Here is a 25,078-nt window from a genome sequence, read left to right as displayed (position 1 = left end):
GGACTGTTCCCATGAGGAACAGGGCCAAAATTGATTTGCATATGGCCATGTCTGAACTGGGGTGGCGTGGTGAGCAAAATAACGATGGATTAAACCCAGATCTGTGACTGGGGGTGAATGTTTTGCCAATGTGCAACATTCCGTCCATCAACTTGTGTGTTTTGCTGTGTTAGGAGAAAACCATGTCAAATAAGTATAAAATACAATGGCCTATTATACAAATTCTAAATTCAATGTTTCAAGTTGTCGATGTAGCGTTTCGGTGGCATACAGCTAGTTTACCCCACCTTCTTCAGGAGAAAGTATTAAAAACAATTATGTTATATTCAAGACAATATGTATGTCCACTGAGATTATTTCATAATCCCCTTTTTAATGTATCTGGTGATTTGCACACAGTTCCTATCACAAGGAATGGCATCAAAAACAATCTTTGTGCCTATAGATTCACTCATTAGGAATATGAGGTAGTTTAAGAATCAATAAGTATCTTTTGATCTCTTCTAAGGCCATCATTCCTCTGAGGTAGAACACGTTCCCCAGTCCAGTCAAGAGAATGTACTATGCCTATTCCTGCAGATAACGCTTATGTTCTGCCAAACCTCTCATCCGAGGAACACAGGTTGGCACACATATCCCATGCCCATATCTCAGTTGACTTTATTAAACTTTGCTGGACTCGGGGACATTTAAAAATAATTTTGGATACACATTGTATTGTTTTCTTTATGATGTGTAACATAAACTTATATTCTGTGTAAATGTATATTGTTGCTGTTACAAGATTTCCAAGCGCTAGAGATTTTCATAGATAAGTTAAGTGAGCAACAGGGAAACAAGAATAATTATCCCATAATTTGATTAAACGGAGAAGCAAAGATTAGAGCACCAGTTTGTTGGTTACGCAAACCAACAGTTTATTGAGTTGACCACACCATTTGTGTAATTCTTTGGGTCCTGCCAGATGTTTAGAAAGTACTTTTGGGATTGAGTGATGGTGGTCCCAGAGTTGGCGGTCAGCTTGTCCTCTCATATGATGTGTTTGAATGAGCTGAACCTAAGCCCTAACACTGCTTCTCGTACTCCATGCATCTAGCGTGGGGAAATTCATCTGTATCAGGGGTATAAATGGTTTAGAAACAATAAAGAATATTATTGGGTGTGATTGACTAGTATGCCCTTTCATATTGGTGCTCTGTTTCTTTCAGGATGAGGGGACTGATAAAATCTCTACAGGCTGAAAAAGAAAGACTTAACAAGAGACTGCAGCAGGAGGCTGGGGAAAAGCAGCAGTACCAGGTGAGACAAAGTCAGGATGCCGCAAGGGTCTCTGTTTCTGATAGATAGTTCTAACCGCAGATTTCTCACCTTTGAATATTCCCTAGGCTTACAGAAACTGTAAGCAGTACCTCTCCATGCCCATAGGTGGCATTGTGTGGCTCCTGCACCAGTGTCGTTCTGCTCCAGAAGTGATGCACATAACCATATATAGAGGCCACTCATGCGCGCTCACGTCTGTCCCTTTCTTTCTGCACCACAGGATGCTAATCCGGAGCTACCTCTTCTCTCATCACAAGGCCCTTATCTTCTCAAACTGTTTGAAAATCCATTGTGAAAAGGGGAATGATTCCTCCCATGTCTACATGTGTCACACGGTTCCTTGGAATTTAGTAGGGCTGTGTATTAGATCAACAAAACTTCATAACACAGAAACTGAGTCTTATACCTTCAGTAAGGTTTGGTTCGACTAGCTCACAGTACCACATCTAAACTCCTAAACGGAGTCAAAGATGCTGCCGGCAACCTCGAACATGACCACTTATAGTCCCAAGGAATTGGTGGAAACCGATCTAGCCATTTCATTTGTCACTTTTGCATGCCCAAATTTTCACAAAGAAAAACAATCATTCATTTTCAGTTGCTTATTTAAAAGATCTAATCCTTGTAAACAAACATGAACTGAGATTATCAGACAGATGAAACACATCAGTGTAATGTCTCAGGAAGCCGGTATCATTGCGTTAACGAATGAGCTCCGACTGAGTGTGAGAGCCTGCATACATCTGCCTGTGCAGATACCTTCCTTCTTAGGATGAAGGTTGGGACTGTGGAGCTGCATCTCAGTCACAGCTCTCTGCAGCATTCATGATAACTCTGGTGTGAAGCGCCTCCCACCAAATTCGAAACCGTGTTTAATAATAAAACATCGGCCTTATCTCATTCTGCTAGAGACACAGGACAACAGCTTTAGTTAGTCTGGGGTAAAGAGCTGTCTCCTGCGAGCAGGTAATAAAGCAAGGACATTGTGTTCTACTATATGTGTCCCTTGAACTAACAGTTCACACTGCAGAACAAAAATGTCTACCCAGAAATAAATGCATGCATGACATTTTCTTGTGCAAGTGATAAACATCTTCTGACCACCATCTTAAAAAGATGCTAACTCAAAAATGGAAAACTAAAATGGAGACTAAATGTTATCCCTGTAACACAGGATTTAAACTTTGTAGGGACTGTGACGAGCTAATGTCTTTGACAGATGCCTCTCAGTTTTGTCTGTCGTCCCTGTGGTACCTGGGGTTGGAAAACGACTCCAAGGCCTGCAGTGAGTGTCTGTGTTTTGATGAATCTCAAGGCTTTCTGGGGACACGATGCGAAGCTCTGTGTCACCAAGCACTGCAAAACTCCAGCCCGTGACCAGTCGTAAAGAAGGTCCCACTCCCAAAAGTCGTGTTTGAGGCATATGAGCTGCAGATTACACACTGTGCATAGATCGCCATCTGGTGTTTGGCCCGGATGTTTGCAGTTGTTTTTCCTCTTGGAAAGTCTTTGGAAGTGACGAGGTATGTGACTCCTCCTTTGGATCGTATTGCGCATGGGCTTCGGCTCCATCCTCAGATTGTTTTTTCCGCCATCGGGCTCGGATGTGATCTTCGCACTCCGGTTCCGAACAGTTTCCAGTTCTACAATCCTCACTGTTTTTCGCGGTATTGTTTTCGATCGCGATACCCTCACTCGACGCGGCTCTCATCGATCAAGACCTTCGATTCCAGTCGTCGACGACGGCCTTCGGGCCTACCCAAGCTCCTGTCCTGGCTAATGGAAAGGACTCCCTTCAAGAAGTGCCCTCGATGTGGGTCCAAATTCCCCCACACCGATCTTCACGAAGTATGCAACCTCTGCCTCTCCCCTGAACACGAGGCTCAAGACTATCCGACGTGTAAATCCTTCCAGTCCAAGAAAACCATTCGAGACCGAAGGGCACGAAGAACTATGGAACACTCGTCGACGGCGATCCCAGACAACATCTTCGGAGAAGGCGTCGACGCTCAAGAAGGATAACACACCGACGAGGGCCTTCTCAGCGCCTCCGAAGCAGACGATTCAGATGTGGAGGACATCACTCCGGCAAAACAGCACACTAGTGCAGACTCAAAAACCTTCGGCGCCGACGGACAGGCCACTCTCTGAAGAACTTTTTAAGCCTGATCCATTGCAAAAAACACTGGTCAAGGATCCTAAAACTGGACATTTGATGCTCAGCATCAAAAAGAGACAGCTGGACAAGCCTGCCCCAGCTCCACCTCCAAAGAGGAAAGACTTTGCTACTTCCCCTCTGCGAATACCTTCGCCCCCTGCTCCACCCCCTCCACCTCCTCCTCCACCACCTCCTTCTCCCTCCCACCTCATCATTCCCCCACACCCTCTCCAGATGATGACAATGATGATGTCTATGATGACATAGGGGATGAGCCCCATGACCAACCTACAGGGAACCTCACTCCCACAGGCTCCCCCGACCCATGGGACGACTATAACATTCCTGACATTCCTAACGTCCCACAGGATGATCTCTACCCTTCCAGACCATCTCCACCAGAAGACTCATTGGGGTTCAACCACCTACTCCAGAGGGCTGCACAATACCACGGTGTGGACCTCCATACCGACCCCGTGGAGGAGGACTTCCTCCTTGATACTTTCGACACCACACACAGGGCCACCTCCATCCTGCCCATGCTCAAAGGAGTTATCAAGCACGCGCCGGAGGTCTTTAATGATCCAGCCAGAGCCAGAGTCCTCGACCCTCGCATAGACAAAAAATATAAGGCCGCCCCTACAGATCCCGCTTACATCAGAGGGCCAGCACCACTAGATTCCCTAGTAGTGTCTACAGCACGAAAGCGAGCAAACTCCCAAGCATCAGGCGAAGCACCACCACCTGATAAAGAGTCGAAACTCTTGGACGCATCCGGCAAGCGCACTGCATCCCAGGCTGCCAACATATGGCGCATCGCAAATACACAAGCGCTTCTGGCAAGATACGACAGGGCCCATTATGACGAACTAGAAGCCATAATGCAACACCTCCCTGATAAATATAAAAATAGAGTCAATGAACTCATTCAGGAGGGCAAAACCATCACCAATACCTCCATCCGCTGTGCCCTAGATGCAGCTGACACCGCCTCTAGGGCAATTAACCCCAGCATCCTCCTCCGTCGCCATGCCTGGCTAAGGATTTCAGGTTTCAAACCAGAGGTGCAGGCTTCCATCCTGAACCACCCTTTTTACCAGGAACATCTGTTCGGCCCAAAAGTAGATGAGGCCCTGAAAAAAATGAAGAAAGACACAGATACGGCGAAATCTATAGGAGCCTTACAATCACACACTCCCAGGTGCTCTTTTCGCCACTCTTCCTTTCGAAGCACATCCAGAGGCTACTCCTCAGACACCGCTTCCACTTCCTATAAAACCCCTACCCAATCCACCTTTACAAGGGGTTACCAAAGAGGCGGCTACAGAGGCAACAATAATACAGGCAGAGGCAAGACAAACACCTCCCGCTCTGCCTCCACCCCTGCCCAATGACTTCCCTCCACTCCCCCTAGACCATCCCACTCCGGTCGGGGGCAGACTCCACAATTTCCTTACTGTCTGGACTACCATCACCTCAGACAAATGGGTAACACAAATAATTCGGTCAGGCTATTGCCTCGAACTAACATCTCTCCCCCAACATTCCACCCAAACATCGCCCAATGTCACAGGAACATTTAACACTACTAAAGCAGGAGGTAATCTCCCTCCTACAAAAGGGGGCAATAGAACTAGTTCCTTTCAACCAACACAATATAGGGGTTTACTCCCTATATTTTTTCATACCAAAAAGGGACGACACGCTAAGGCCCATCCTAGACCTCAGGCCCCTGAACCAATATATCCATTCAGAACATTTTCACATGGTCACACTCCAGCAGGTACTTCCCCTGCTCTCCCAAAACGATTTCCTGGCCACTTTAGACCTCAAAGATGCCTATTTCCACATTCCTGTTCACAACACTCACAGGAAGTTCCTCAGGTTTGTGGTGGACTGCCAACATTATCAATTCAAAGTGCTCCCATTCGGAGTCGCCACAGCACCACGAGTATTTACCAAGCGCCTAGCAGTAGTGGCCGCACACCTGCGAAGACAACACATCCATGTCTTCAAAAAACCTAGACGACTGGCTAATAAAAGCTAGCTCATACAACCGGTGTGTACAACACACGCACGCCACTATCCAGCTACTTCACGAACTGGGCTTCACAGTAAACCACGCAAAGTCCCATCTACAACCATCCCACGTAAAACAATACCTCGGTGCCACCCTAGAAACCTCAAGAGCGCTAGCCTACCCCAGTCCTGCCAGGATAACAAGCATTCAGGCTCTACGCGCCAAATTTCTGCCACAACACTCTCTTCCAGCTCGAGTGTTCATGCAACTAATAGGGATGATGGCCTCTTGCATATTCGTAGTACCTCACGCAAGACTGCAAATGCGTCCTCTCCAAGAGTGCTTAGCGCGCCAATGGAACAAGGCCCAGGGTCAACTGACATATCTGGTGTTGGTAGATGGTCGTACCCATAGCTCTCTGCAGTGGTGGGCCACCAAAAACCTTTCCAAAGGGCAACCGTTCCTGGACCCGGTTCCTCAGATAGTACTAACAGCGGACGCATCGCTCTCCGGCTGGGGAGCTCACCTACTACATCACACCATGCAGGGCAGGTGGACACCTCAACAGAAGTTACTCCACATCAATCATCTGGAGTTACTAGCCATATTTTTAGCCCTAAAATCTTTTCAAACACAAATCTCAGGCAAGGCAGTCCTAGTCCGCACAGACAACATGACAGCCATGTACTATATACAAAAGCAAAGAGGCACACACTCTCCGCAGCTCTCTCAGCTAGCACAGAGCATATGGAGATGGGCCATACCCCGAAAAATCTTTCTCCTAGCCCAACATGTCCCAGGAGTCCAAAACACTACAGCAGATCTCCTGAGCAGACAAACTCAACAGATCCACAAGTGGGAACTCCATCCACAAGTTCTTCACCCGTGCTTTCAAATGTGGGGGCATCCACAGATAGACCTCTTGCCACCCAAGAAAACGCCAAATGCCCAAGCTTCGCCGCCAGATATCCACACCCATTGTCCAAAGGCAATGCGATATGGATGAACTGGTCAGGCAGATTTGCGTACGCTTTTACGCCTCTCTAACTCATTCCATTAGTGGTGCGCAAACTACAACAACATTCCCTCACACTAATCCTAGTTGCTCCGACTTGGGCCAGACAACCGTGATACACCGCACTGCTGGAACTATCAGTAGTACCGCACCAAAAGCTACACATCTCTCCACACCTCTTAACCCAGAACCATGGAGAGATCAGACACCCGGACCTAGCTCAGCTCAACCTTGCGATCTGGCTCCTGAAATCCTAGAATTAGGTTATCTAAATCTCCCCCCAGACTGTATGAACGTCATTAGAGAAGCTAGACATACTACCACTAGAGCTTGCTACGCAGCCAAGTGGAAACGATTTGTAGTCTATTGTCACAGCAATAACTTCAATCCCTTAGATGTGGCCATTCAACACATCATATGCTATTTACTACACTTACAAAGATGCAATCTAGCCTACACGTCTATTCGACTGCACCTTGCAGCCATAGCAGCCTACCTACAAAACAGGCAGCACCTATCACTCTTTAAAGTACCTGCCATAAAAGCCTTCATGGAAGGCCTCAAAATAATAATTCCCCCCAGAGTGCCACCCTCACCTGTGTGGAACCTAAACATTGTTCTCACCAGACTAATGGGGCCTCCCTTTGAACCTCTACACAAATGTGAACTTCAATTCCTAACATGGACAACTGCTTTTCTAGTAGCCATCACTTCCCTCAGAAGAGTCAGTGAGATACAAGCACTCACCATTCAAGAACCTTTTCTGCAAATGCACATAATAAGGTTGTTCTCCGTACTAATCCAAAATCCCTCCCTAAAGTAATTTCTCCCTTTCACCTAAAACAATCTGTGGAACTACCCGTATTCTTCTCGCAACCACAAACCGTTGCAGAAAGAGCTCTCCACACACTAGATGTAAAATGAGCCTTACCTACTACATCGAGAAAACACAACCTTTTCGCAAAACCAAACAACTGTTCGTTTCCTTCTCACCACCACATAAAGGCAACCCCATCTCCAAATCTGGGAAATCTAGGTGGATTGTCAAATGCATTCAGATTTGCTACCACAAAGCAAAACGAACGCTATCCGTTCCCCCTAAAGCCCACTCTACACGTAAGATAAGGGCTTCCATGGCATTCTTAGGGAACATCCCCTTAGATGATATCTGCAAAGCAGCTACATGGTCAACACCGCACACTTTCACTAAACACTTCTGTGTAGATGTACAAACTAGGCAACAAGCTAGTGTGGGCCAGGCTGTACTCAAGACATTGTTTCAAACCACTGCAACAGATACTGGTGGTCGCCGCTAGGGATGGGTACTGCTAAATAATCTATGCACAGTGTGTAATCTGCAGCTCATATGCCTCGAACGGCAAATGCTACTTACCAGTATGCATCTGTTCTTGGCATGTAGAGCTGCAGATCTACACACGCCTCCCCGGCTACCTTTATCTGTTCCAGTTTATCTTATTTAGATACAACACACATGGGCATCTTCACTGTTTCTTACTATGCTCCATCATTTCCCTGCTGGCGAAAAACAATCTGAGAATGGAGCCGAAACCCATGCACAATACGATCCAAAGGAGGAGTCACATACCTTGTGACTTCCAAAGACTTTCCAAGAGGAAAAACAACTGCAAACATCCGGGCCCAACACCTGATGGCGATCTATGCACAGTGTGTAGATCTGCAGCTCTACATGCCAAGAACAGATGCATACTGGTAAGTAGCATTTGCCTTCTATGGCCGATCATTGTTGTGTTCAGAGTCTACGGGTAAGTCGAAAATACAAAGTCTAAGTGGGACTCGGCCCCTTCTTGCCACCCTTGAACTCCAGACATGACATAAAGACATCAACATGCCTCTTTGTCTCACTCCTGTAGCTGTTCCCCTTCTGAACATTTTTGACCCTTGCCCCGAAGCAACAGAATTTCCGGGGCAATAGGCAACATACCACAGCAAATCAAAAAATACTCTGAAGCCATGCTGCAGCTCTTGGGCACATTGCTAGCTCCATTTGGCGTGTCTTCAGGCCCCAAGAAACTGCACTGCGAGTACCTCCATATAGAAATTCACAGACAGGTCCACCCTCAGTACCACCTGTACCCTCTGACCCCGATACAGGTTCCCCACCAGCTTTATTGCTCACTCTGATCCTAGTGCCACACCCAACCACGGAGCATCTATGCCGGGTGATGATGCGCACCCTATTTTGGTTTTCGACTTGGATTCAGCACAACTTAGAACTTAATTGAGCATGCGCCCTGATTCTCATGGGTCAAAGCTTTTTGGCAACCCATCAGACTTTGATACTCAGCCCTCACCTCTAGGAGGGACTCAAACTCTGCATACTTTATCTGGAACAGATTCTGACAATGATGCTGGGCTTTAACCTACCCAAACATATATAGATGACAACTGGTGTGAGTACCTTCAAGACGCCAGTGGTCTGGACACTTGCCTCGGTGCCCTGTCATGAAAAACAATTTCTCTTTTGCAATGGTCATGCGAAGGGTGGCTGAGGTTCTTGGCCGCACTTACCAACCAGGGAGGTGAAGACTAATATCCTTATAGGTGTGCTGCAGCTTCAGCACACACATATTGTGCAGGAGTAATTTGGCTGTTATTCCTGCTGTCCTGCCCTGAATAACTACTTCTACCAAGACCCCTTACCCTAGGGAGAAGGTGGGGCCGCAGGGGAATCGCTATACAGCATGCTGGGGCTCCCTGCACTCGGGAGTCATTTGGCTGCTAGTCCTGCTATCCTGCCCTGAACTACTACATCTACCAAGATCCCCTGTCCTGTGGAGAGAGCAGGGCAGCAGGGAAAGCGCTACATAGCATGCTGAAGTTCCCCACACGGGGTGTCATTTAGCTGCTATTTCTGCTATCGTGCCAGGAACTACTACATCTACCAAGACCCCTTGCCCTAGGGAAAAGGGGGGGCCGCGGGGGAAGCGTTACATAGCGTCCTGGCGCTCTCCGAAAGCAGGAGTTATTTTGCTGCTGAACTACTACATCTAACAAGCCCTCCTGCCCTATGGAGTAGGCTGGGACACAGGGGAAAGGCTACATAGCACGCTGAAGCCCTCATTCTATTTATTGCAGTCAGCTGGCACATTGATTTGAAGGGAATGGGAAAGAAGAAAGCTTAGGAGAGCCCAAAGTGGTTGGCAAAGTACAAAAAAACAGTTCATCATGCGGCTGAAAACTGTTCACTAGAGGAAATTGGCAATCTTATAGAGGAAGTAGAATGTATTTTAAGTAAATGGAAAACAACTGATCACTGTTTCAGGTCAAAAAGTTGCCAATATCTTTAAGAAGGGACATAAGCCAGCATCTTTACATAAAGTACCTCCTCCTCCCTCTTTACCAAACGTGGCTGCAAGAGTCACACAAGGCATCTCTGATAGTAATTTTTTAAAAAGAGACGGCACAGCCAACCGTTATGACATCTGCGGAGAATTAAAGCTTGGAAGGAATTAACAACAGAGGGGGATAATAGTGTTGTAACACCTGAGGTTGTATCCACAAATCACTTTAGCCCTTTTCCTTCACCTGGAACTGCAATAGGCCCTTCCAACAGGATGGACATAAAAACCAAGTGGTGCATGTCCCGCATTATAAGGGCATGGCTTGCAACTTTATCACTGACATTCATTCACTCAAAGAAACTATTGCCCAATTGAAATAAGCAATAGGTCAATTGTGTAATCAAGTTTCTCTGTTAGCAAACAAACAGAATTGTTCAGGGTCAATTCTACTAGATGAGGGGGCGGGGGGATTTAATGGCAGTAATTGTCCCAACTTGACGTCTACCATTGGCAAACAATGTATCATGGTATGCTGGATAAAGTCCAACAGCGAAGGGAAACTATACAACTTTCCTACCCCCTCTTGCCACCTGTCAAATATATTAAGGAGAACAGAAAATTTCAGAGGAGGAGGTATCATAATAATTCTTCTTCAACATCTTTACTCGATGCATCAAAATAACAGGAGAGGAGATCCACAAGAAGGGTACATGGTCGAAAAAATGCTCTAATGATCTAAATTACATACATCCAGGGCACCGGCTACAGTCAACATATACTATAGGGCTGTTGCACAGAACACACAACACCCAAGAAGACAATGGAAGGAAACTGTACATGATCAATGTTCCTAAGCTTTAAGAGGGGACCAATCAAACCAATGATTCCCTTTAGACTAAAGTCTTACATTGGATAAGACTCCCTTGACATTGCTATTCATTGATGAGATATGCCATTTTTTATGTGGCCCGACGAACAGTAAATGACCGGTATGACTATATTGAGATTGTATTGCCCAGCAAGGAATTTGTTAATGGCTTAGTGAACTTAGATCAACACACTTCACCCCCTAAGGGTTCTCAGATCCAATTCAAACTCAACCCTCCTATAAAACCATGCACCTTGGGGGATAAGGAAGTCTGTCATGATCCCCACACAAAAACCGTTCCCCCTCAAAAAAACTGAGTCTGAACTAATAGGAGATCACATGGAGTCATATTGACAAGAGGAAGGTTCACCAGACCCAACTCCAAGTAAGGTTACCTCCTCTATTAAGATTAGTCCATCTACACCCATTAGGGAGAACCTAGCAATACTGGCGGGTGTGATTGCTGGTAGACCTGGGACGAAGTTAAGGCCTTCACATCTGAATCCATTGCCTAGGGTTGGCACCCCAAGGATTAAACTGCTATCCTGAAATATTGAAGGTTTAAAATCCAAAGTGAATGAGCCAGACTGGGGAGGATTTATAGATGAATTTGACATCTGTGTATTTCAAAATCCTGGGCCTTGCAGCCTGTACGTAGATCAGGCTATATTGATTATAGTATAGAAGCAACCCCATCGCCAGCTGGGCGCCCATCAGGCGGACTAGCGATATGGATAAAGATATCCTTAGCCATCAAAGCAGGACATCTCAATCACAAATCCACTGATCTGTTGGGGGTTGACACCAGCTCAGTTGCTAGTACTATTGTAATCAGATTAATAAATATATACAATCGTTTTACCAGCCCAAGCAGCGAGTCACCAACCGATGAGCTTCTAGAAGAATCTTACAACAACAATGTAATTATGGCGGGGACTTTATTGTGACTTTCAAACCCACAGAAGTAGTACAAAGACAAAGTCTTACAAAGTAGAAAGGCAATAAAAGGGGTATTCCCAGTCTGGGTATTCCGCCCCTTAAGAAAAGGACAAAAGTAGCACTGCAAGTCTCAATCTTAACAATGTCACATGGTCTGCGTGTGTGTAATGGTTGTACGCTGACTTATCCTGGGGATAAATTCTCCTTCAAGAGGTCATCCATTAGCAGTAGGATTGATTACATCATACTGGATATTGACTTACGGTCTAACCTAATAGATATGAATGTCATGGAAAGACAGGATAGTGACTATAATGCGGTATCACAAGAAACGAAACGCATTCCCTTACTGAACTGTAGCTATAAGCCTGGGACTATTGATGCTCTAATCTTCTACTCTAATGGCAAGAGGCAGGTTAAATGGCCAATTATTCAATCAGATGAAAACTCACTGGCTCACATATATACCGTAGTTATCTGTGCTCTAGGTTCCAGCAACAATAAGACCAGCAAGGAACATCTTGTCATGTCTACCTTTAGTGAAGTTATGAAATCAATTAGGATTTACTTCTATAGAGCACTGAAGGTGAATGCGTTCAGAGTCAAAGATACTTTATGGTATAATACCAGCTGCAGGAAGGCTAGACAAGCACTGATGAACGCAGTTAAAGTTGGTACTAGAGTCGACATTGGGAAGCACGGAAACTCTATACAAATAGCACAAAGTAGAACCAGGAAAGATTGAGAGGGAGAGCTCCGGCACAATTTAGCCGCAGTGGCCGTCTTGCAAGACCAATGGCACAAAATCTTTTGAAAGCGGCGAAGACTTTCATATCCATCTACATACATGGGTACAGTATTTCAGCCAACTTTATTCAAATCAGTATAAAGAAGTGGGCTCTGCTGGTGCTGATGATTACTTATTGTAACTAAAGGTTAGGGAAGGGGCTTCTCCAATCATCTTAATACTAGAAGAGACACTAACGGCTCTTGATAGTATTATAAAAGGGAAAGCACCAGGCTTAGATAAGGTACCCAGTGATCTATATTGCTGTGGACCAATTGTCTGCAGCTACATACCAATCCTGGTATTTAATTCTATAAACTAGAGGGTGCTGAGATACCGGGAACCTGGAGGGGCACAGAAATTATCATAATCTATAAAAAGGGGTACAAAGATAACCCAGCCAATTGTAGGCCCATAGGTTTAACTGATAATGCACAAAAATTATTTAGCAGGCAGATTTTGGAAAGGATCCAAATATGGATGGATGAAAACGAGATTTTATCACATCTGTCGGAAGCTTTCAGGTCACACACAAATGCCATTGATCAAGTGTTCTGCTTCATCTTAATCTTATGGAAAATGGTTGTACTGAATAAGGGGCATTGTATGTAGCATTCGTTGAATTGCGAGCAGCATTTGACTTGATTCCCAGAGAGAAGATGTGGGCCACACTAAAAGATATGGGGATGCCCGCGAACCTACTACATATATTGATACGCCTATCTGTTAGAGACTACTAGCCGCAGATTCCTTAACGTAGAATTATCCCCAGGCGTGAGACTGGACTCGGAAAACTTTCTTGCCCAGCATCTCTGCGCGCCGGGGGGTGGCACCACGCGACTCTGCCCCGTCGTCTTCCGCGGGCGTGACGTCAGCGAGGTCACATAAGCCACACCCCGGCGCGCTGATGTCAGTTTTCTTCTTTTCTGCGTGCAACGCGGATCCGTGCCCATTTCCCCGCGGATCATTTGCTGGAAGTTCTCCATCAGGGCTCTGGTGGACGGGATCTGCTTCTTCCCTTCTAGGCTTCGCTCCATAATTCTCTCTTGGGGGCCTGGGGGCATCCTGCCACGGGGGACCGCCACCATCCTGCTCGGCATGATCCTGTCTGCCTTTCCTTCCACCCTTCTACCAAGGGCCCTCTTTTACAGACTGCCTTTCCCTCCTTGCTATTGGGGTTGTCTCCCCCGTCACGGGAGGCCCGGTGGTTAGATTCCTGGGGGCGCAACATCTTCGCCTCCTCCAGTGCTGCTTTGTGGGCGCTTAACACGCTTTGTGTGTTGGCCAGAGCCACTTCTTGCTTGTGGTATTCGGCGGAGTCCCTTCTGTCTTCCGCTTCTCAGGAGGGTGCCTGCGCTGATCTTCGGCACCATGTGTTGGATGGCCGGGAGCTGGCGGCGTTTATTCTTCGCTCGGCTCTGGACGTTTCTGAGGTGATTGGTCGCAGCATGGCTTCTTCAGTGTCCCTTCGACGCCATGCTTGGCTGAAGGATAGTGTTTTCCCTGAGAACGTTAGAGAACAGCTGGTTGACCTTCCCTTCGATGGCACTCTTTTGTTCCACGCCCCTGCGGATTCTGCCATTCAGAGGTTCCTTGCGGGGCTTCGTCCTCCTCCCCCTCCTCCTCAGTGACCTGGATGTGGGTCTGTGTTCTGGGAGGTGTTCTCCTGTTGTTTTCAGGGGCCTAGTAATGGGTAGCCCCCGTTGTGTGTTCTGTGTGGTTGGTGTGCCTTTAGGGTCCTTTCATTGGCTTTTTGGTGCTGCTGGTCCGGCCCTTTTTGACTTGTGATTTTGGCTGTTGGTAAGCCTGTGTAGGTCCTGAGATTAGGCCTTCTGTGTCTTCTTTTTGGCTGACTGGCAAGCCGTCTGCGGTTTCTCCGCAGGTCTTTCTATTTGTCCTCTGCTGCGGAAAGTTTTTTCTAAGAGGTGTTCCCATGTTTCTTGGGACGTAACATACCCTACATGGGGTAATTGTAGCTATTACATAGCTCTGTCATGTGCTGGGGAGGAGTGGTCACCCCTTTCGGGCTCCTTGCTCTCCGTGGCGTCACGGTATGTCACTGGTCCGATCTTCTTGCCGGTTGTCTTGCAGCAGCTTGCGTTGCGCCCAGGTCTGTCCTTCTCGTTGTTCACTACGTCGCTAGGCCAGTCTGGCCTGCTGTCTGTGGCATCGTGTTGTGCTGGTTCTGCACTTCTGTTCGGTGTTTCGGCTTGGTCCTTTGTCTGCTGTTCCGAAGGGACTGGCTTTCCTTGTGTTCGGGTGGACGGCTTGGTCCCTACTCCATCTCTCTCTCGCTCCTTCTTTTCTGCCTGGTTCCACTTCTTTGTGGGTCAGTGTATGTGTGTGTGTTTCTGGACCAGCCCCTCTTTTGGGGTGTTCCCCGTCCCTCCCTGGCCTCTGCCTTTGCCTGGCATCTGGCTTGACCTGGGTGCGCTGTTCCTTGGTGTTGCCTGCTGCTGGCTGCGCATGCCCGTGCAGGCCTTTTGTTCTAATCCACCGTTGTGGCCTTTGATGTATTCCCTTGTGCCCCTGCCTCTGGTTCCGCTGGGGGTTTGCACGACTGTGCCTTTCTTTTCCGTCTGCACTTGGCGGTGGAGCCATTCCTTCCTTGTCCGCTGCTAGCGGCTGAGGGTGTTCAGCTTTTTCTGTCACTGTGTCTGTGTTTCTTACGGTGGGCCCTGCCTCTGGTTCTTCCTCTTCTCCCTAGGGTTTGAGGTGGTCCTTGTGTTCCTTGGGAATTTCGGGTGCTGTCTGCCCCTGCTGGATGTTGGGCAGTTCTCCCTTGGTTGGGCTTAGGTTATCCTGGCCTTTCCCTTCTGTCCCTGTGACATGTCCCCTGCTGGGGCCCTGTGTCTCTCCTGGTGGGGAGGCTCTCTCGCAGGCCCTCCTCCCTTCTGGGTATGGCTAGGGTATCTATTCTACGTTAAGGAATCTGCGGCTCGTAGTCTATCAGATGTACAAGTTACTTACCTTCGGTAACGATGTATCTGGTAGAGACGATTCTAGCTGCAGATTCCTTCACGACCTGCCCTTCCTCCCCGTCCTGCGGGGACCCTCTGCTTGGGTTTCTGCAGTCTCCTCCCTCTGGGTGGTTGTCTTCTGTGGGTGTCCTCTTCGTTTTCTTCCGGTCAGGCATCCCTCCAGCTGGTTTCTCTTCAGCGTGAGGGCCTGCTTTTGCTCTTTCCCTCTGTTGTTAGAGTTTCTGATCCCCCCCGGTCGTCTTCGTTGGGGGTTCTTTTACCGGTCCTTTGACCTCCCTACTCATTTCAGGGGTTATGGCCCTTCTTGGCAGTTAGTCTGCGGATGGCTTACCTGTCCTTTGACCTCCTACTCCTTTCAGGAGGTATGGCCACCCTTGGCAGTGTAGTCTGGGGATGGATTGCTGTTGCTCCTCTTTTCTGGGCTTGTGGCCCTTCCCTTTGTGGTTGTGGTTGTGGTTGCAGACCCTCTCTCTTTCTGTCACTGCGCTTTCACATGCTTGTGCCTCCAGGATGGCTCTCGCCTTGGCTTGCAAGGTGGTTCCACAGAGTGGTGCTTTGCGCTTTTCTTGCTATGGCTTTGCTGCTCTGGCCTTCTGGTGCTTTACTGCCACCTGGTGCTTTCGCCTTGGCTTGCACAGTTGTTCCTCAGAGTGGTGCTCTGCTCCTTTCCTGCTCTGTCCTGCTGTTGTCGCCTTCTGGTGCCTTGGTGCCACTTGGTGATATTTCTCACCTTTTGTTTCACTCTATTTTGTTTCTCTGGTTTTTCGCACACTGTTCCCATGCTCTCCTCGGTTTTGTTGTGATGGCTCCGTGTTGTGGCGCGGAAAAAGTTCTCCGAAGCAAACTGACGTCAGCGCGCCGGTGTGGGGCTTATGTGACCTCGCTGACGTCACGCCCGCGGAAGATGTCGGGGAGGAGTTGCGTGGTGCCGCCACCCGGCGCGCAGCGATGCTGGGCAAGAAAGTTTTCTGGGTCCAGTCTCACGCCTGGGGATAATTCTATGTTAAGGAATCTGCGGCTAGAATCGTCTCTACCAGATACATCGTTACCGAAGGTAAGTAACTTGTACATATAGCAATAACTATGCCTAAGTAAGAAGGAGTAGGAAGGGAGCATTGACTTAGCGTATACACATACAAAGGGGCATCAGGTAGGAGTGCGTCTTGCTCTGACCCTGTTTACACTGTATATTAATGGTCTCATTAACAAACACTATGATTGTAATGGCGATTCTACGAAATTGGCAACTTAAAGAATCCCTGCCTTACTCTTCACTGAGGACACGTTATTAATATCAAAAACACCTATGGGTCTGCAGAACCTTATGAATAAATTCTCAACCTTGTGTCAAGATTATGGCTTAGAAACCAATGCCTAAAAAACAAAATTCATGACCTTTTGTCTCCATAGGTTATTTAGAGGAAAAATTATGTTAGATACTTTCCCTTCAGAGCAGGTTATGGATTTCGATTATTTGGGAGTAAGAATAGCTAGCCCATTATAATGGGCCCCACAGATAGCAAAATGTCAGCTGACCTTACAGAATGCTGGATCCACGATTGTAAGGGAGCTGAATCAATTTTGTCTGATTAAACCTGCACTAGAAATATACCATGCTAGAGGACTTGGTGTGACTCTGTATGGAGCGGAGCTATGGGGTGCAGAACAAACAGGGAGATTAGCAAAAAACGGAAAACAGATTTATGCGAGCTCCACTTATATTGTCTTACAGCACTCCACTTAGCCCACTGCACTTTGATTTGGGATAACAAAAAGATATCACATGTAGCTTCCCTGAAACCATTGATTTACTGGCATAGAGTATGGATAAGTAAATTCCCGATTCCTCTACGGCTAGTGCGTTTATAGGTAAGAGATTTGATTAAGTTGTGCTCATTACCCCGGTTTAGAAACATGAAGTACTGGATGTACAAGCTAGGGCTACATTCTGCTTGGGATTATCACAAGCGGATCAATAAAGATATGATAGCCAAATTAAAGTCAAGATATTGGAGGTACATTGAAGAAAGATGGCAGACTAAGCCTAACATCTGTTCTTTAACCAATCGGTTTTTGAATTTCAAATGTAATATGGCTCTCAAGCCATTTTTAGATCGAATAGAACCACCAAAAGTGAGATCTATATTTTGAAATTCAGAAATTACATTTTTCCTTCAAATTATTTCAGAAGTAGTTGGCGGGAGTGTACTGACACTTCCATTTGCCCTGTGTGCAAAGCAAATTCCGAGTTGGACGAGCACTTTGTTTTTTTTACCCTGCTTATGCTAAACTGAGAAAGACCTAGATTATTCCAGTATGCCGTATTTTGTCAATAGACCATCTGAAGGAAGCAATTCAGATACTAAGATCAGAAACCACAGAATAGGTTGTTTACTAAAGTTTTACAATTATGATCTATTTAAACTGAAACATGCATTTTAATGGGGTCATTCTATTTTATTCTTTATAATGCAAAAAGTAAAGATATGTTCAGCTTTTTAACTTTTTACATTCTATGTAAATTAGGATGTTTGTACTCGTGTTTTTAATATTTTAATGGGGTTTATTCCCCGAAATAAAAATACTGAGCCTCCGCTTTAGTTTAATGAAGCCCTCATAGACCCCCTTCTCAGGGCTTGGGCAAACTCCTGTTTTGGACATCCAATGAACATACAGATAATACAATGCAATGTTGCAGTCCTGGTTCCATTCTTTTTGACTCATCATCCCATGTCAGAGAACCTGTTTGTGCAATCCTCAACCAGCAAGTTCAACCCTAACCTTTTCCCTACCACTATTCTTGGCAGGGAGTCAAAACACATTAAAACCTTTCGGAAGCACATATTTTCATCAATGAGCTTGGCACTACGTTTTGTTCACATCAGCTGCCTCTGAGGGCATTATACTCACGCCCTATAGTTCCTTGCCAAGTTTCGCCCAGTGTCTCTGACGACTTGCTGCAATCTGTTCTTACACAGGCTATCCAGAATGCCTGCAATGTGGATACATTTACAGTCCACTGTGGATTGAACATCCTAGATTGCCTAGACAGGGCAATTGGCATCGGTATAGCCATCAGGAGGCATGCCTGAATGAGGTCCATTGGCTTCTCCAGCGAAGTTCACTCTATGTTAATTGGCATTTCCTCCAATTGATCTTGCCTTTTTAGTGAGAAGGCAGATTCAGTCCTTGAGTGCTTTAAGGATAGTAGGGCCAAGAAGTGCACCTTGGGACTGTCTTCCCCCCACGTCAGCCCCACCAACTGTTTTGCGTCTCTCTGGCTATGGTTGGGGCTTCCAGTATTGCCCTCAAATCTAGACTGTCCTTCGTGGCCAAGGCCGGGGTACCCACAGACTATGTAGGCAAACCTCTGTAGCATGTCCTTCGAGGCACAGAGCCACTTTCCAGAAGCAGGATCCAGCATTTTCTAACAGGATGGCAAACAATAACTTCGGACAAATGGGTCCTACTAATTGCTCCGGTGGGTTATGCCCCACCATTACTTGTCACCCCCTACAACTTCCACCATCCTCAAAATGGCTGACTTAGGACCACTTGTCCCTCTTCCAGCAGAAAATGCAGGCTTTCCTGGTCAAAGGGCCCATATAGAGGGTACCGGCATCAGAAGTAAGCTATTGTGGTTACTCCCGCTACTTTATTGTGCTGAAAAAGGATAGACCACTATGTCCAGTCTTAGACTTTTGACCTCCCAGTACCTTCCTGCAGTAAGACACATTCAAGATGCTCACTATAGCCCAGGACTTGTCTGCCCTCAACCCTTGAGACTGGATGGTAATGTTGGACAAGCAAGACACTTATTTCCACTTCCTGTCCTGCAGACCAACAGGCGCTATCGGCAGTCTATGGTGGGGCAGGGCCATTTTTCGTTCGCTGTGCTATCTTTTGGACTCACCAGTGTCCCTTAGTGTTAACAAAAGTGATTGTGGTGGTTACAGCACATCTTTAGCGGTCAGTGATCCCAATCTTCCCCTACCACGACAACTGTCTGCTGATATCAGGTTCGTCCCAGGTAGATATCACCCACCTCCAGACTACGGCGAACCTCTTACCATCGTTTGTGTTCACTGTCAATGTGCCGAAGTCACACCTGACTCCTTCATGGATGCTCCCTACATCAGACCCATTCTGGACATTGTGTAGTTTAATTCTTTCCCCTCAGAACGGAGAGTCTCAGACATTTGGGATACGATCCTGATGCTTCAGCCTCTGTCCTAGATCTCAATGATGATGACGCTGAGTCTGCTGGGACTGATGGCCTCCTGCATCCTCTTGGTCAAGTATGCCAGGTGGCAAATGCAGGCTCTTCAGTTGGATCTGCAGAATTCCAGTGGGCACAGTATCAGGGGGTTCTTCACTGACCACATCCATATTTTGAGGAGACTGCAAAAGGCTCCAGTGGTGGTTGCTGGACTGCCATTGGGTCCGCGGCAGACCCCCTCTCCCTACCCCACCTGGAAATAGTAGTAGTGACCTGTGTGTTACTTTTGGGTTTTGGCGGTTGCTTGGTAGATGTGGAGAACATCTGGTCTCTAACAGAGTCCTGGCTCCACCTCAGCCTGCTGGAGCTGTGGGCCATCCACTTGGCGTTAAAGTCCTTTCTACCATCCATCAAAGGGGAGGTACTCACAGACAATGCCACCGCTATTTGATATTACAAAATACAGGTCAGGATGGGGTCATGGATCTGTGCCAGGAGGCCTCTGGACATGGCTGGAACACCAGGGAATTTTCCTGGTGGTACATCACCTGCTGGGGTATTTAAACATCCGGTCGGATGAACTGAGGCACTGACGCCTAGCGAATAATGACTGGCAGTTAGAGCCGGAGATGGCTTAGGGTTTCTTCCATGAATAGGGACAATCTTGGCTCGAACTTTTTGCTAACGCCGAGAATGCACAATGTCAGCACTTTTGAGCATTGGAGTTTCCAAGGCGTCTTTCTCTTAGAGATGCGTTCCGCCTAGAGTGGAACTTGTGACTCCTTTACGACTCCCCGCCTCCCCCCCCCACACAAGTTCTGAAGAAGATCAGGAATGACCAGGTCCCCATCATCCTAGTGACACTGGATTGGGCACAGAGTTTGTGGTATCCAGAACTCTTAGCTATGAATCCAGATTATGGAAGTGACTAAAATCTTGTAATAGTGTCATGCTTCCTTGGCCTCCTCAAAAACTGTACCAGAAGGCAGGAGTTCTTGGATAAATCTCACTGGACAAAGCAAAACAACCGGGGGGATCCAGATAAACTTAAAAATACCTTAATGTTCCTAGGTTATTACCTTTATTCAGCAGGACACTAGGTATGACTAAAAGCCAAACAAGGTTGGGTATATTGAGAGCAATGATTCAAACCAATTCAATATCTTTCAAACTGTTTCTTCCCATGTCTGTTAGCCTAAACGGTCAGGGACATTCTTCAGGGCTTATGGATCCTAGGGGTAGAGATTTAACTCTATTAGTCACTTACATTTAATACCAAAAGAGTACCAGCGGCTCACAGCGGGAAGACATAGGTACCGACGAGTGGCAGACCTTTTGAAGAATGTGTGAATACAAAGGACACCACCCCCTCTGTGGCTAGGATGCTGGTATCCCCTAAAATGTAGGGAATCAAGTTTCTACATGTCCAGTTCCAGTTAGGATACACCTGGGTTAGAAAGGTAGCTTCACACTCTTTTGGTATTAAATATAAGTGACTGATAGAGTTACAATATATGTGTGTGAGGATTCCTCTTCCATAAAGGATGACTTTCCCTAGATAGGAGACAAGATTTTAGTCGTCATGAGTACACTATTTCCTCTTTTTCTCAATTGCCAACATACGTTTTCTTGTGTTTATTCTGATTGAGTGAAAGGACATGCAGTGTCATAACCTTCTCTCTTTTCGTTGTTTTGAACACAATGTTATCTTGGCAGCTATTGTCCCTCAACAAAATTAGTATATGCCTGCCATTGGGACAAGTTGTTGGCTTGATGCAGTACTTAACACACTGACCAGTGGTGGCTGCTGTGAAATAAAAGCGGGGGGGTCAGCACAGAGGAGGAAATGGAGAAAAAAATACTTGGCGGCCACCGCTTAGGTTCTCTTCTGTTACTTTGCTCCACTCGACTCCCGGCACTCCGTGCACAGGCGTCCAGACTCCCTACACCAATCCAGACGCTGCTGCCACGCTGGTAATAACCAGCATGTAAGAAGCGCCGGGATTGGTCTCTCTGAATGGTCTGGTTTGATGCTTAGTCAGGCCCTGTGAGTCTGTGTCTGTTCTCCACCCAACTGAGCAGCTCAGCTCAGATAGAGAGATCTAAGGGCGCATGTCACTTTGGCCATCCTAAGACAGCGTGCAAAACCGACATGCAAACTTACAGTATTGCCCACCATTCTTCCTCCCTGCTGCGTCTGTCCATCAGGATGACTCGGCTCAGCAAGGAAAATAAAATTATAATAAGCTGTTTCATTATCATATTATTTTCTATGTTTTCACTGTTGAGAGAGCAGTGGGACCATACTCCTCCTCCTAAACGGAAGACCCCCCACTGAGATTGACTCACTTCAAGCCAAGCTATCCGATGTGTTACTATTTGGGTTGTCCCTAGCCCATCAGGGACTTGCTTGGGGCACGGGTAAGGCGTACCTGCCGGCCCTCTCTGCCTTTTTAAGATTGCCAGATTTGCCCTCTTAGTTTAAATCACTCATTGTGATACTTCTTTTGAAGAGTTTGCCACAATTGCTTCTGCCCTCTCCCATTACCATGCCCTAGTGAGATCTTAACGTGGTCCTCCCCTTCCTTATGTGTACTCCTTTTCTACCTCTGTGCAGTTGTTCATTATAGCTTCTTATCTTCAAGATAGTGTTCCACCATAAGATTAGTACATCAGGTTAGGGAGCTGCAAGCCCTCTCTGTCAACTCCCCTTACACTACGTTCTTCCTGGACAAACTGCTCATTAGTACCCAAGCTTCCTTTCTTCCGAAAGTGGCGACTCCTTTTCACATCGGGCAAAACATCACCCAGCCAGCGTTCTTCACTCCTCCTCACCGCTCTAAGCATAAGGAGAGGCTCCATCAGCTGGATCCTTAAAGGGCTTTTAGCTTTTACATCAATCGTACCAGGGAAAATCGTGTGAATGATTAGCTCTTTATGGAATTCGCAGGTGCAAAGAAGGGCAGGGTAGTCGGAAGAGAACCATCTCCTGACCGGTTGTCCTCTGCGTTAAATTCTGCTACACATGGCCAAAAAGCAGCCCCAGAAGATTTGTATGCTCATTCCACCACAGCCAAGGCTGCTACCACAGTTTTGACATGCCTGTTCTGGATATCTGCTAGCCTGCTTCATGGATGTCACTCCACACATTCACGAAGCATTACTATCCAGACAGACAGGTCCACCGCGATGGACATTATGGCTCCTCCATCCTGCAGGACTTTTGGTTTTTGCCTGTTCACAGACTCACCACCTGGGAGGTACCGCTATGGTATCTATTCAGAAGGTAATGATTCAGTGGTTAGAAGTACCTAAGAGAAAAACATGTTTCTTACCTTCAGTAATGCTCTTTTGGATAGATACTCTAACTGCAGATACCTCTCCCAACTTCCCATCCTCCCAGTTCAGGAAACTGGGCGCTTATCCACTGAAAAAGGTCCCAAGAATAGACATCTGCACACTGGTCAAAGCCAATTTGCTGTTGGGCTCTGCATCCGGGATACAGACAGCCTGGAAAGCAACAGATGTCAGTGCGCACAAGTGATGACTATATGCGGTTCCATGCCACATCTCCAGAGGAGCACAACATCAACGCAGAGCTGCACGATGCCACCTACCGGCACCCAGAGGTACTGTTGACAAATTTCCGGATCCAGTATGACACCTGAGGAGTTTTCAAACAGTGATGATTTGTGGTTAGATAGACTGTCTACCAGAAAGAGCGTAACATAAGGTTAGTAACTTGTCCATTTTGATGTTGTATTTTCCCAGCGAAGTCGTTGTTGTTGGTGAAGCTTCAGAATGAGTGTCTTGGCCCATGAGCCATTGACTCATTGTCTTTAGGATAATGCATGAAGATATGGTATGATATCTATTGTGGTTGACAGTGACTGAGATCAATACAAACATTTCGACCATTCTGTATTGTTCTGCCATTTAAGTTAGTCATACAGGAAGGGTATGCCCAGCTATGGGGCCCTAGCTTGGTGTGCCATAAGATTCTACCTGCTTCTTATAAATGAGGCTCCACAAGACTGTACTTGATCTGGGTTTGCTATGTCCCCATTTAGAGAGAACATGGCCAGCCGTTTTGATTGGAAAGTCTCTTTTGAGATGGGACCAAGGCTGATTTGCAAAAGTGTTTTTTTCCCTGTCAGCAGTGGCAGATGAGCTAATGGTAAAGATGGACTAGAATGTGAGTCTGAGTAATAACCAGTTGTACAGATCAATTCAAACATGCCACCTATCACTGTTTGTGCTGGTAATGTATTTGAAATCACTGTAATCCATCTAGAGGTTCTCTGTCTTGTAAATTCTGGCTGCACTGTTCCTGTTGGGCAGGACATAGGCTGATTCCCATGTGATTGATCTCTGTCTAGAGTGGCAAAGTGTGCAAACAAACAATATGTAATGTGGTGCTGAATAACTAACAGTGGCTGATATAACTTCTCGAATTTCACCTATGACATTTTTGTTTTCCTTTTTATCCTTGGGGCCCTTTACTGGATTTTTGCAAGTCATTTTATCTGGTCATTTTGTCTGATATCTAGTGGTCATTGGTGAAAGGTCCTCTAATTCTAGAGGTAATGTTGTGTGAATCATAGGGTAACATCCTTTGGTGCTAGGAGCCATGTGTTGTGGCCATGATTTTTTTTGAAAAAATAACTTTATTAGCATATGTGGATAACACATAGACAGTGCATATCATGAGGAGCCAATCTATGCACTTCCCACGCCTCCTCCACTCTGTCCCCGCAGGAATCAATGAACCAAACGACCTTGCATATTCCAACGTGTAGGTACTTCAAAGAAGGGGCATAAACCCACAACATTAGCCAATCGAGGCGTGTTGTGGCCATGATGTATGGTCACTGAGGCGGTAATCTTTTATCATTGTTTACGGTGGTCTTTTTTCTCTAAGTTATACCTGGTGATCCTGGTGGCCAGGCTAAATGCCCCTTGATCAGATGATGTCCACCTCTGTAGCCTTTAGACACCACAATGTGGCTTCTTTACTTTTAGTGAAAGTTGACCCAATTTGATAGCACAGCCTAAGGTAAGGTAGCATGAGCAAAGAACTAAGAGGCAGCCAGGAAGAGAAAGATTTTCATTATCATTTGGAATAGAATCTTGTGATGTCAGTATTCCACAGAAAATGAGACCGTGCATTTCCCGGTAGTGAGGCAAAATCATTGAAAAAAGAGCACAAGCTCTAATTAGTAGGCCTTGGTAACCGAGAGCAAGCAAGCACCTGGTGAATCAAAGCTTCTAAGATTGTAGTGGTACACTCGACCTGTGATAAACCGTGCCTGCAACATTAGCTCTTTTTAGTACTGGCTATGAATGGATGATGTCCAGAGGTGAGAAGAGATGGTCCCTGCAGCCAAAATGGAGCAACAGTTGCAGCACCATTTAGGTACCTGTGCATTCAAATAGGTGGATGAGAAG

At 46.5% G+C, this 25,078-nt stretch overlaps 1 protein-coding gene across 6 annotated transcripts in view; it reads left to right on the top strand.

The window, feature by feature from the left end:
- The window catches only part of CALCOCO1 (calcium binding and coiled-coil domain 1), a 259,932-nt gene that overhangs the window by 129,714 nt on the left and 105,140 nt on the right, over window positions 1-25,078 (top strand). For all 6 annotated transcript variants that reach the window (XM_085654710.1, XM_085654713.1, XM_085654709.1 and 3 more), the window contains exon 7: window positions 1,209-1,299. In XM_085654710.1, the coding sequence (XP_085510836.1) occupies window positions 1,209-1,299 (91 nt within the window). The remainder of the gene's footprint in view (window positions 1-1,208; window positions 1,300-25,078) is intronic.

This window comes from Triturus cristatus, chromosome 4_1, assembly GCF_964204655.1.
Source record: "Triturus cristatus chromosome 4_1, aTriCri1.1, whole genome shotgun sequence".
Classification (NCBI taxonomy): Eukaryota; Metazoa; Chordata; class Amphibia; order Caudata; family Salamandridae; genus Triturus; species Triturus cristatus.
Note: the sequence above shows the minus strand (reverse complement) of the source record. Positions and strands in the feature narration are given on the sequence as shown.